This window comes from Antechinus flavipes, chromosome 1 (assembly GCF_016432865.1).
Source record: "Antechinus flavipes isolate AdamAnt ecotype Samford, QLD, Australia chromosome 1, AdamAnt_v2, whole genome shotgun sequence".
NCBI classification, from domain to species: Eukaryota; Metazoa; Chordata; class Mammalia; order Dasyuromorphia; family Dasyuridae; genus Antechinus; species Antechinus flavipes.
This window is the reverse complement of record NC_067398.1, coordinates 358,644,468-358,658,331: the sequence shown is the minus strand read 5'-3', so window position 1 is coordinate 358,658,331 and position 13,864 is coordinate 358,644,468. Positions and strand designations below refer to the sequence as shown.

General features: G+C 35.6%; 1 protein-coding gene across 1 annotated transcript in view; it reads right to left on the bottom strand.

The window, feature by feature from the left end:
- Nucleotides 1–13,864, bottom strand: part of MYO5B (myosin VB) — a 518,558-nt gene that overhangs the window by 240,245 nt on the left and 264,449 nt on the right. The window contains exons 6-7 of the mRNA XM_051969631.1: nucleotides 8,197–8,340; nucleotides 261–342 (exon numbers count right to left, since the gene is read on the bottom strand). Of these exons, the coding sequence (XP_051825591.1) occupies nucleotides 261–342; nucleotides 8,197–8,340 (226 nt within the window). The remainder of the gene's footprint in view (nucleotides 1–260; nucleotides 343–8,196; nucleotides 8,341–13,864) is intronic.

Sequence of the window (13,864 nt, the reverse complement as noted above, 5' to 3'; positions counted from 1 at the left end):
TCCCCTTATTTATGGAAAAGAAAATTAAGATCTAGGGGCCCAAGGTCATAGAGGTAATAAGGATCACAGGAACATTTGAAACCAGGTCTGCCAACTCCAAAATCAGGATGCTTTCTACCAAACCTTTCTTCACAGTCTGGAAATCTTAACTATTACACCAATTGGTAGTGGGACTGATATATGAAAAGTCTATAAATTTAATGCCTACCATAGCAGCCATTTGGAGTTTCTTTTTCCCAGTATGCAACAAGACTACTTACTGAGTGCAAGCTCTTTAAACTCTGGAAGGCTAGCTGCTGCACAGAGTTGATAGAAGATGTGATAATTCCTTTCTTCATCTGCCTGAAGGAGAAAATAAAGAAAGTTAATCTGTTTAAAGGGAAGTCACCAACCACTACACACCTGTCAGATTGGCTAGAATGACAGGGAAAGATAATGCGGAATGTTGGAGAGGATGTGGGAAAACAGGGACACTGATACATTTGTTGGTGGAATTGTGAACACATCCAGCCATTCTGGAGAGCAATTTGGAACAATGCTCAAAAAGTTATCAAACTGTGCATACCCTTTGATCCAGCAGTGTTTCTACGGGGCTTATGCCCAAAGAGACACTAAAGAAGGGAAAGGGACCTGTATGTGCCAAAATGTTTGTGGCAGCCCTGTTTGTAGTGGCTAGAAGCTGGAAAATGAAAGGATGCCAATCAGTTGGAGAATGGTTGAATAAATTGTGGTATATTAATGTTATGGAATATTATTGTTCTGTAAAGAATGACCAGCAGGATGAATACAGAGAGGACTGGCGAGACTTACATAAACTGATGCTGAGTGAAAAAAGCAGAACCAGGAGATCATTATACACCTCAACAACGATACTGTATGCGGATGTATTCTGATGGAAGTGGATCTCTTCGATAAAGAGAGCTAATTCAGTTTCAATTGATCAAGGATGGACAGAAGCAGCTACACCCAAAGAAAGAACACTGGGAAATGAATATAAACTGCTTTCATTTTTGTTTTTCTTCCCGGGTTATTTATGCCTTCTGAATCCAATTCTCCCTGTGCAATAAGAGAACTGTTCGGTTCTGCAAACATATATTATATCTAGGATATACTGTGACATATTCAACATGTAAAGGACTGCTTGCCATCTAGGGGAGGGGGTGGAGGGAGGAAGGGGGAAAATCGGAACAGAAGTGAGTGCAAGGGATAATGCTGTAAAAAATTACCCTGGCATGGGTCCTGTCAATAAAAAGTTATTTAAAGAAAAAAAAATAAATTAAAAAAAAAGGAAGCCACCACCAAGATTCTTCTTTTACCTATTCTATGGCATATCAAGGGCAAAATCCATTGCCTCCTACTCTGTCATTCTCCCCACAATTCCACTCTCAGGCCCAAAGGTTCCATTGTCCATCAAGGACTCCTCCATCCACAACCTGATGAAATGACTTTATGTACAAAATGAATTTGATTTTTGGTTCTAAATGGCTCGTGACTACTATTTGGTAAAAGATTAGGTTAATCAACATGATAAAGTCTTATTATCTGCCATGTGCAAGATACTATATATGAAATGGTATAAAGTATAGAACTCTGTCCCCTCCCCTCTGATAGCTTACAACTTGGTTGAAGAGAGAAAAGAAAAACACAAGAATAATTATTATATAACAAGAGTCCACTGAGAAGCTTAAAGGATTTCAAAGAAGACAAAGATCATTTGGGACCTGGGTAATCACAGAAAACTTCATGGAGTTAGCAGAAGGAACTCCACATCTTATTGACTGGTTGAACAATACTGAATTTTCATCTTTCCAAATCAGCCCCCAAACTGGAGATGACTAAAGGATAGGTAAAATTTAGAGAGATAGAACAGAGAGCTAAAGGTCTTCCAGAGAACTGTGACATGAAAAGCAGCCCAGATGCCAAAAAGAATCACAACTGCTAAAAGAATCTTCCAAATGTACAGGTCATATCTCTACCCAAATACTTACAGTATTTCTTCATTTCCAATAGGATAAAAGACAAAACTCCTCAGTCTGTTGAGGTCCTCTACAATCTGGCTCCAAACTAACTTTCAAGTCCTTATTTCATTCCATTCTCCTCAAACCAGATTTCAATCAAATGAGACATTAGTTATTTCCCAAAACTCAACAGGCCATCTCTAATGATACCTAAGTAACACATAGTAAGAGGTGTGTGTGTGTGTATGTGTGTGTGTGTGTGTGAAGTGTTTTACAAAGCTTAAAGCACCATAAAATTCTAGAGATGCTGCCATATTGCACACTATCATAAATCAAAACTAAGAAGGAAGGAGGAAAGAGGTCCCCAGAAGCTGATTAGAGAGAATTGGTGCTTTACTCCATAAGAGAAGCAGAGTGATAGAGAATTTTGCAAGTGATAACTTCTAAGGAGAATGATAACCAGAGCTGGAGCTTGTTGAAAAAACAAGCAAGAAAGGAATCTGGAAGATCTATTTCTCTGAGCTTTCAAATATTATAAGCAATAGCTTAAGAACTGCAAAGAGGTTGCATCTGAAAAAAAAATCTTAAAATTTACTATCCAGCAGCTGGAGCAGCTTGATGACAGAGTAGTTAATGCCAGGCTTGGAGTCAGGCTTTCCTGAGTTCAAACCTGGCCTCAGAATTTATTAGCCATATGATCATGGGCAAGTCACTCCACCCTGTTTGTCTCAGTTTCCTCACCTGTAAAATGAGCTAAAGAAAGAAATGGCAAAAATCACTTCAGTATCTTTTCCAAGAAAATCCCAAATGGGGTCAAAAAAGTCAGACACAACAGAGAGCAACATATATCACAACAGCAGCATCAATCATCATCATCATCATCATCATCACACTTCAGAGATAGCAAAAAAGAAAGGATTTTGAAAGAAAGGATCATCAGATACTCAGGAATTTAGATGAAAGAGAGAACCAAATGTAGAGCTGCACTCTGTGCCTAAAAGAGTTCACTTAATGATGAACACCACTGCCATAAAGCTTTCCCAAACTATTTTAGCCCACCCTCTTCCTTCTGAGGCAGAAGGGGTGTGGGGTGATAGAAGAAAAATGATATTTGTAATCAGAGGATCCAGATTCAAATCCTTTCTCTGGTACTTACTATCTGTGTGACCTTGGACAAATCAATGCATGTATCTGAGCTTCAGTTTTCTTATTTGCCAAAGAAGGGGACTGGCTTTGAGGGCCCTTCCAGTTCTAGGACTTTGTGATCTTTGGAATTCTCACCATACTTAGAATTAGCAACACATAGTTTTAGTAATAATGTGTCTTCTACTTGATACTTGTAAGTATTCTGTCCCCAGTTAACAGCAAACCCTTTGACAGTAGGAATACAGATCTTTTGTATTCCCCACCATATCCTACCACAGGGCTAAGCTCACAGAAGGAACTCCACATCCGATGACTGATTGAACAATACTGAATTCTTATCTTTCCAAATCAGCCCCCAAACTGGTTTGATGCAACAATATGGTATCTCAGTCTTCATTACATCTATGGTATAGAGGTTGTAGGGTGACCTTTATATTCTCTATGATACAGGTTATCCCAAGAATCTTAGTGCCATTTTAAGCTTTAATAGTTTAAGTAGCTAGTAGGGGAGGGAGGGAGAAAAATTTGGGACACAAGATTTTACAGAAGTGAATGTTGAAAACTATCTTTGCATGTATTTGCAAAAATAAAATACTATTCAAATATTATTAAAGCTTAAAACTGCATCTAAGCCTTTTGGAACATATTGTACATCTGGCATATATTGTCATATATAGTCTTACCTGGGTAGGTGGGAGGTGACTTACAGATCATTGTATATAAGACAGATAGCCATTACAGCATTTAAACTGTGGAAAAGACAAAGCTTGACATATCTAACTTTTACTGCACATCTGAAGATGCAACTTGAAAAGTCCAAACTCCACAAAACGATGGGAAAAAAGTCATTAGACTGATAAACTCAAACTTGTTACCTTTTTATTAAGCCAAAATTACAAATCCTACACAGCAATTTCAGGGCAAAATAAGCAATTTTTTAATTTTTATTTTTCACACCTAGATAAAACACTTGTTTAACCCCAATTCTTTGAACAGCTGTTTTCCTGAATGGCCATGCTTGATAACCCCTCTTGGTCATATTTCTTTGCCTGTTTCCCTCTTATTTCACCCCTTAGTCAAACTCCCTTACAGATCTAGAGCTCCCTGTAATCCTTGAAACAGCACTTGGAAAAACTGTCCTGCTTCTCACTCATTTCCCTCCCCAAGTTCTATCTTTGACTATAATCATAGGAGCATATGTCTAGAGCCAGAAAGCAAAAGACCAGTCTAATGCTCTCAATTTACAGAAGGGCAAATTTGAGACCTCCACAAGAAGTTAAGTGATGATGATAATAATAAAAGCTAACATATATACAATACTTATTATATGTGAGATATGTTGAGTACTTTACAATGATTGCTTCATTTGATTTTCATAACAACCCTCAAAATAAATACTATTATTAATCCCTATTTTATAGATAAGGAAACTAAGGTATATGGAGGTAAAGTGACTCGTCACAGAGGTAGTGAACATTAGCAGTGTGATTTGAACCAAGGTCCCCTGATGTCACACGGAATTGTCTTTTCATTGTATCACCTAGTTCCCAAATCAAGACTTGTGTTGATTGCTCTTGCACCCTGGTTCCTTAACAGTTCTCTCCTACCAGCAAATGCCAGGGGTGTTTGAACAGAATATGTGAAAAGTATGTCATCTTCATTCTGTAAGTTTTAATCAGGAAAAATGAAGCCTAATCAATTATAAAATAAAAATGATCACACCTGAAAAGGATCTCAGAAGTCATCTAACCCAAGCTTTTCATTTGGAAGATGATGAAACCGAACCAAAAGAGTTGAGATGATTTGCTTGAGGATTCCAAATGACTTAGCTGAAATTTGAATTCATGTCCTATGACTCACTGGATAGCACATTGTTCAATCCATTGTTCAAACAGCCATCAAAGTGATGTATATGTATGTATGTATGTATGATATACATATAAAGTGATATATAAATGTTCTTTTTACCACACAGTAAAGGAAAGGAAGGGAAAAAGGAGACTGGAGCACAACACAAAATAATCATTGTGAAAGCTGGCATTAGGTGCATACTGCTCACAAATGTGCCATAGGCACTATTAGGAAATGAAACCCAAACATATGAGGGAATAGAGCTGCCAACTCCCACCCTGAGGTAAGGTAGGCAAAAGCCCAAGGAAGAACAAGCTTTTTCTGGTTCTCCATTTGGCCTTTGGGTCCCAGCTTATTATTTATTGAAAAGATATACAAGTTTATAGGCCAGGTCAGGGGATTTAAGAACATCTCAGTCTTAAGCTCCAGCTGGATCTCCACTGCCAGAAGCAGATTTCCAGAACAATGACACCTATCATATACCAGGCTGGCACAGATGCCAGAGACCTCCATTCCCAAAATATTGAATAATTGAAAAATCTATACTGCAATGAAAAAAACTAACCCAGAAGAGAAGCTTTAAAACAAATCCAGTATCCCAAATCCAAAACATTCTGTGGTCAACAGGGAAAAGATTAGTTCTAGGGATAGGGAGGGCTGGGAGGGAATTATTTATGGAAAAAAAATCAATAGAGCAAAAATTTAAGTTACTCTTCTAATTTTTTCCCAGGGAAGGATGAAAAAAAAAAAACAAGAACTTAGAGGGAAATTCAACTTTGACAGTCACTATTTGTGTGACCTTAGAAAAGTCACATCACCACAATGGGCCACAGATTATTCTGTCAAAGAAAGGAATTGGATGAGATGGCCTCTGGGGTCCCCTTCTGTTCCATATCTATGATACATCCATAATGCCCTGCCCTCTAACACTGGATATAACCCAAAACCCTGAATTAGATTCTCTTTTCTTTGTTATCATATTAACTCCCATGGGGGTCTGATAATCATCTCTATTTAGCCAATTCCCATATCTAAACAACCAGCATCAATCCCTCTTTACCTATTACCTAGTAAACATCTTCCATTGTTTTCCCATAGTTACCTCAAACTCAAAAGATCCAAAAAAGAACTCATTCTTTTTCCCTCTTGAACTCTCTGCCCACTTATCCCTTTTTCTAACATATCCATTTCTGTCCAGGGTACCATCATCCTTCTAGTAACCAAGTTCATGACCTCAGTTTTCTTTGACTCTCATTCTCCATATTCCCCCATATCTAGTTAATTTATAAGTTGTGTGTCAATATTATCTCCAGTGAAAGTATTCTTAAACAATCTGTTTCTCTGTCTGTCTTTGTCTCTCTGTCTCTGCCTCTCTCTTTTTCCTTTTGGCAGTATGCTAGAGCTTGTGGACTCCTTTTCAAAATAATGTTGTTAAATACATAAGAGACAGAGAGGATTACTAAGGAAGCCTATTAAGTTGAAATGCAATTATCAAAATATTTTTAAATAAGTCCACAAACTTCAAATTAATTAGTTTTATAGAACTAAGAGAATATACTACACAAGAACAATACTGTGTGGAAGACTTAGCTACTTTGATCAATACAAAGATCCACAATAATTCCAAAAAACTGATGATAAAAAATGTTATCCATCACCAGAAAGAGAACTGGTGGATGCAGATTGAACCATATTTTTTCCTTTGTTTTTCTTGCTTTCCATTTCCCCTCCTCCCCCCAATATAGCTAATGTGGAAATGTTTTGCCTGACTTCATATGTGTAATAGGTATCATATTTCTGACCTTTCAGATGAAGAGGGAAGGTGGTAGATGGAGGAAGAGAATTTGAAACTAAAAATACATATTTTTAAATTAAAAAAAGAATCTATTCTAAAGCATCTCTAATCATTTAATAATATCTTCTCTCCATTGGCAGAGCTACTACCTCAGTTTACTCTCTCAAAGCCTACTGTCTGGACTACCACAATGTTGTGTACTTGAATTTCCTTTCTCCAGTCTCTCTGCCAATCCATTGTTCAAACAGCCATCAAAGTGATGTATATGTATGTATGTTTATGATATGCATATAAAGTGATATATAAAGCATCATCATTTACTTGCCTGCTCACAAAGCTCCAGTGGCTCCTTTTAGTCTCTAATATAAACGATGGATTTCTTATTTGACTTTGAAAGTCCTTCACAATCTGGTTCTAGCCCACCTTTTCCAGTATAGTACATATACCTCTTCTTATTTCAATTTACTTTGCAGGCAAACTAGTCTGACTTACTATGGTGTATTCATGGTATTCTATCTCCATTTCCATGCCTTTCTACAGACTGCCCTGAATTTCAGGAATAAATTTTCCCTTTAATCTCTTCCTTTCTAATAGAACTCAGATCCTACATGAAGAGACCTTCACTGATCTCCTCAGTTCCTAGTTACCCCACTCCAGGGAATTATTTTGAGATGTGTATGTGTGTGTGTATGAATTATGTGTATATGGGTGGTATGCCATGCTATTTTAGTTATAATACTATCTATAACATTATTCACATTTTACAAATGAAGAAACTGAAGAACTGGTGAAGATTAGAGTCAATGATTATGCTTCTGCCTTAAATGAAGGAAGCTTGTGACATTTCCTAGTTCTCTTCAGTTCTCTGAATGATGAGTTCCCTTTCTCACTCCCAGATTTGATTCATTTCTTGACTTAGAAAAGTCTCTTTATTTCCTTCAAGAAAGTTCATTTCCCCACCCCCCTCCTTCTCTTCCTCTTCTTCTCCCTCCCCTTCCCTTCTCTTTATCCCTTTCTCCTTTCCTCCTTCCCTCCTCTTCCCTCTGCCCTCTTCCTCCCTCTTTCTCCCTGCCATGAATGTGAATAACAATACAAAACCAAAATGACTCCTACTTAAAGGAGGTTGTATTATGTTGGGAGAAATATAGTCACATAAAAGTTTATTTATACATACATATATATGTATATATGTATATATACATATATATGTAAACCCACACATATATAAACTTTTATGCATAAGAATATATACACTTATATGTATATATAAAATTTCACAAAACTGTATTTCTCCTAACATAATATAGTCTCCTTTGGAAAGGGATATTTTTTATTGTATCCACAGCATCCAGAACAAACCTGGCATATAGCAATCTCTTAGTAAATATTTCCTGATTAATTGCATTTAGAGATTTCCATGACAAAACCCTTAATGGCATCACTCACCTGAAAGACAACCCTGGACTTTTCCAATAGGTAGGTCCTCATGTTGGCTCCAATGATGTGATGTCTCTTATCAAATCCAATCTGGATATACTTTCCAAATCGACTACTATTGTCATTTCGAGTGGTTTTAGCATTTCCAATGGCCTGAGTGAAAAGAACATAAAACATTTTACAAAAGAAAAACAAATCTTATTTGTCTTTGGACTTAGATGCCAGTTTAGAGAAATACAATTTTATATATATAATCTCCCATTTATATTGCTCTTTTCACTTGAAAAATTGACTTCTTTACAATCCTATTCACGGTTGAAGGTAGTAGTCTGACTATTGTTACCCCAATTCACACAATTTATTTAATCCATTCAGTAGATACTTATTAGATATCTACTGAGCAGAGCACTGTTTTAAGAACTGAAAAAACATGTAAAATCAAGACAATAACCATTTTATTAAGGACTTAGGGAGGGGAAGAAGAAATAAGCATTTCTACAGTCCCAATACAACCCAAGGAGACAAGGCAGGCACTGTGCTAAATTTTTTTTTTTTTAGTAAATATTATCTATTTGACCCTCATAACAAGTCTTTGAGATAGATACTATTATTACCCCCACTTTTCAGTTGAAGTTCCTGAAGCAGAGATAAGTGACTTGTCTAGGTTCACACAGCTACTAAGGTTGATTAGAACTCAGGTCCTCCTGACTCCAGGTCCAGTGCTCGAGTCACTATACCACCAGCTCCTTATTCTGTACCAGGTACTATACTAAGTCCTCAAAAGTTTAGAATAGATATGTAAAGTTTAGATGAGGAACTATCCCTGCCAGCATAGAGTTTACTTAAAAATAGGTTCAGTAATGGCCTGAGATCACAGGGCTCCTGAAGGGGAAATTAGAACTTAAACCAATGCAGATGACTATACCCACTGCTCTTTCTACTGGACCACATTTCCTCTTAATGTCATCCTGTCAAATTCATTACAAAGACTTCCTGAAAGTGGACAGAAAAGTACAAAATACTATCAGCATTATGCAGCATTTCTCTCTACCCCTCATCACTCTCCACATAACCCTTGTCAGTACAAACAAATTTGTAATGCCAAGATTTTAGAGAGAGAAAACTCATCAAGACCCTTTCTTGGGCAGTGACAGCTATAGTCATTGAGCACTGGTAAAAAATCACTTCTTAAATTTCACAGACTACAAAATATAATATGAAAAGGGAATTTCACCAGAATTGTGAAAGACTACTATTTTCACACCTTTTCTTCCTAATGTGTTCAAGAAGCTCCCCAAACACCAACTATCATTTCCCAATTTTAAGAGAGATTTTCGTACCAGTCCAAAATCACTCAAAAAATAGTACTGATTATCTGACATCCATGCCACAGAACATTTATTTTAAAAAAACTTATACTATGCTAGATGCTAAAGCATATAAACTTTAGATAAGACAGTTCATGCCCTCAAAGAACTTATAGACTAATTAGGGCATATGACATATGAACTAAAAAACTGATATAGAAATGTGCAGGAAAGGTTAAAAGAAGGTGGTTAAAGAAAGAGAAAAAAGTAATTAAGAATTGAAGTTATCAAGAAAGATTTTGTAAAGAGACAGGTGATAAGATTTAAAGATAATTGTTGCTCAATTATTACTCTTGTAACTGTTTTGGGGGTTTTCTTGGCAAAGATACTAGAGTACTTTGCCATTTCTTTCTCCAGAATATTTTAAAGATGAAGAAACTGAGGCAAACAGGATGAAATGACTTGACTAGGGTCATACAGTTAGAAATTATCTGAAGCCAAATATGAACTCAGGAAAATAAGTCTGATTCCAGGGCCAACATTCTGTGCACTATGATGCCACCTAGCTGTCCTTAAAGATAGGAATTTAATTTTAAAAAAGATGACTGAGGAAGAAATAGGTCCTTATTCCCAAAGGAAATAGTATTGAGTATGTGTGAATAGGTTGGTATGTATGTCAAAATGGCTTGAAAATATCACAGAGTTAACTGAACATAAATAACTGTAATTTAAAACATCGAAGGTGACAGATATTCATTACTTCTTATAAAAAGCAAGGCAGTAAAGTATAATAGAAAGAACATTGGCTTTGGAGGCAAAAGACCTGGATTCAAATACTGAGGTAGCTATTTACTCTGTGACTTTGGGAACCTATTGCCTCTTTGGGATTCAGTTTCCTCAACTGCAAAATGACAGGGCCACATGATTAAAACATATTATTCTCTTCTGACAAAAAAGATAGACTCAGGTACAGATTGAAGCAAAAGGGCATATGTACGTGAGTATGTATATGTGTTTTAAAAAAACCCTAAAACTGGAATTAGTTTTGCCTGACTATGCATATTTGTTTAGTTTTTCCTTTTTATTTCTTTTCTATTGGGAGTGAAATAGGAGGGAAAGAAAACAGATTTTTGTTCACTGAAAAAGTTAAAATTTAAAAGATTATAGAGTTGGAGTAGTTGATTTCTAAAGTTCTTTCCAGTTTTAAATTCTTTGGTCCAATATTTCCCCATAAAATAGTCAGTAGATAGATAATCTTGTTCTGTTTTAAAGAAACTGCTTTATAAACAAACAAAAATAAGCCACTTATTTTTATTGTATAAACTGTAACATTCACTTAGCCATTACTGAACAGCTACTATGTGCCTAGTACTGCAATACTAAAAATAGCTTATATTAAATATCATATTAAAGACTACAAAGTGATTCACATACAATTTTTCATATGGAACAACAAAAAACATACTAGTAAATAAATCTCTTCTCTCCTTAGTATGGCTGTTGTGGCAACATCTATCCAAGAAGCAGCAAATAAAAAAATAGTGAAATGCCATCTGAACTTGTGGTAGATAGCATTATTCTTGTCATTTTAAAAGTAAATTTTAACTTGTAGCTCTTATTTTTACATCATAGACATTTCCCAATATATTCTGCCCCTATTCTTTTCCCATAGAAGCAAGAAGAAAAAAAGAGTAGCAAAACTAGGTAACATGAAAGAAAGCTGACAATATTTTTAGTGTTCTACATCTAGTCTCCCACTGCTGCAAAGAATGTGTGTGAGTGTGTGTGTGTGTGTGTGTGTGTGTGTGTGTGTGTGTGTGTTGCATCTGCATATCACTTCTCTGGGTCCATGCTTGGTCATTATATTTTCACAGCAATCTTTTTTTTTTTAATTTTGTTGTTATTCTTTCCATTTATGCTGTCATAGTAATTGTGTATATTGTTTCTCTGAGTTTTCTTTCTTCATTTTGTATCACTTCAGGTGAATCTTCTCATATTTCTCTAAAAAACAACATATTGGTTGTTTTTTACATCACAGTAATATTCTTACATGTGCTATTTATAATACACTGATAATGTGCCTAGTGGGACACATTTACTTAAGGAAGTTTTTTTTTTCTTTTTAAAAAATTCATATTTATTTTTTTTTAACACATATTGCTTTATGAATCATGTTGGGAAGGAAAAACCAGAGCAAAAGGGGAAAACCATAGGAGAGATAAAAAACAAACAGAAAAAAAGAAATAAACATAGCATGTGTTGATTTACATTCAGTCTCCATAGTTCTTTTTCTGGACGCAGATGGCATTTTCTGTCCAAAGTCTATTGGAATTGCTTTGAATCACTGAACTACTGAGAAGAATCAAGTCTTTAATAGTTGATTATTGCACATTCTTGCTGTTATTGTGTATAATGTATTCCTGGTTCTGCTTGTTTTGCTCAGCATCAGTTCCTTTTTTTTGCTTTCCAAGCAAGGAAATTTTCTTGAATCAAGTAGAGAAACTTGTCCAAGATGAGGAAATTAATTAAAGCTAGAACTGAGAGAGGGGACACAACATTCAGAAATCCAAGGAGAACCAGGAAATGCCAAAAGCTCCCCTCATTCAATGTAGAAAAGAATGTATTCCAACACCCATCAGTGCCTAAATTTATAAATTTATAAAATTTATGCAGTGCCGTGCCTAATATAGTTGCAAATGAAAAAATATTTGTAAACCACTTTTAAAACTTCATGTGGAATTATATAAAAGTCAAATATTATTTTTATCTTTCTAATGACTAAACTACTTGTTTTTCCCTAATTTAAAAAACAACCTAATCCTTTAAAGATATTCTATGACCACTTTTAATGGGACATGCCATCACTACCTCTAACTTGAATTTTACTACAGATGAATAGAAAGATAATAATCTCTAAAAGACATTCATGTGAATACCACTATTATCTCTTCTTATTAAAGAAAACCAAACTACAACAACAACCCCAAAGAAAACTATATACTTCTTCAGCAGACAGAAGACCCAAAATGCAATGAATAAATTCTGGATTGAAAATATTAACCTTTGGCATCTAGAATCCTCAAAGCAACATAAGAAAAATGAAGGAAAGAAGGTAGATCTTGATCATCTTGATCTATATGTATTAATACTTTTCACTCTAATGCATCACTGAAACAGTATCACTCCACACAACTCCAATTTACTTTTACAGTAGAAACACCTTGACCGTATTACCAGAAGCCAAGCTTTTTACCAAAGAGAGTTCACTGAATTAGAGTCAGGAGAATTGAATTCTAGCTCTCATTGGTTTACCAAAGATTTTTTCTCATATCAATACTTGTCTAGCTTTATTTGTCCATATTCCAATTAGAGAAATCAAAGGTAAAAGTTTTGATACTCATTGTGAAAAATATGGTCCAAAAATCTCCTCAGAAGTTTATACTAGGATCTAGGCCAATAAACAGACTATTAGGTATGGCACCCAGAGCACAAGATTGTCTTCCCCCCCCCCAAAAAAAAAAAGAAAGAAATTTTAATTTATTATTTTTAAAAATTTGAATTCTAAATTCCATTCCTTTCTTTAGTCCCCTTTCCCTATCCAGTGAGAAGGAAAGCAAAATATCAATTATACATGTAAAGTCATGTGCAATATAGGTCCATATTAATCATGTTGACTAAAAAATAAGCCCCCCAAAAGTAAAGGCCTATGAAAACCTTCCAGATCATCCCAACCTGCAGAGATGGTGGGATAATCAAAGGATATACTACTGAAATTGTCTTCAAGAATCAAACTGAGTGGTGCCGCCTTCATGAAGTCTTTCTTGATTTCCTTCCCAGGAGTTACTGGGGAGTTAAATTACCTGAGGAAGCAAATTCCTACCAAAGCAAGTTGATACTCTTCTAGCACCTTAAAGAGCTGCCTAGGGCACTGAGAGGTTAAATAACTTGGCACATTGATATTATAATATTTAATAAATATCCATTTATTTACAAGACTGGCCTATGAAAACAAAATAGCTAGACTGTTAACACGATACACCTCAAGAGACAATGGGAAAGTCCATGTCCCCCTCAAAAAACTCCCACCAAAGTTCTGACAGATTCGTTTCTATGGCTTTGTCTACTGTTAAAATAAAAATAGTCCAAAGAGGAGGAATATCTCAAGTTATTATGTTATTTATACCTTGTATAAATGAATTTATCAATTTCCTTCCACGTCACAGGTGAGAAAAGATCCATGCAAATATTAAGTATAAAATAGTCAACTATGTGGTCCAGAGGAGAGTGTTGAACTTAGAATTAAGAAGGTCCAAGTTCAAATATTGCTTTAAAAACTGGCTTAATTGCATGATCTCTCCCCACTGAATGAA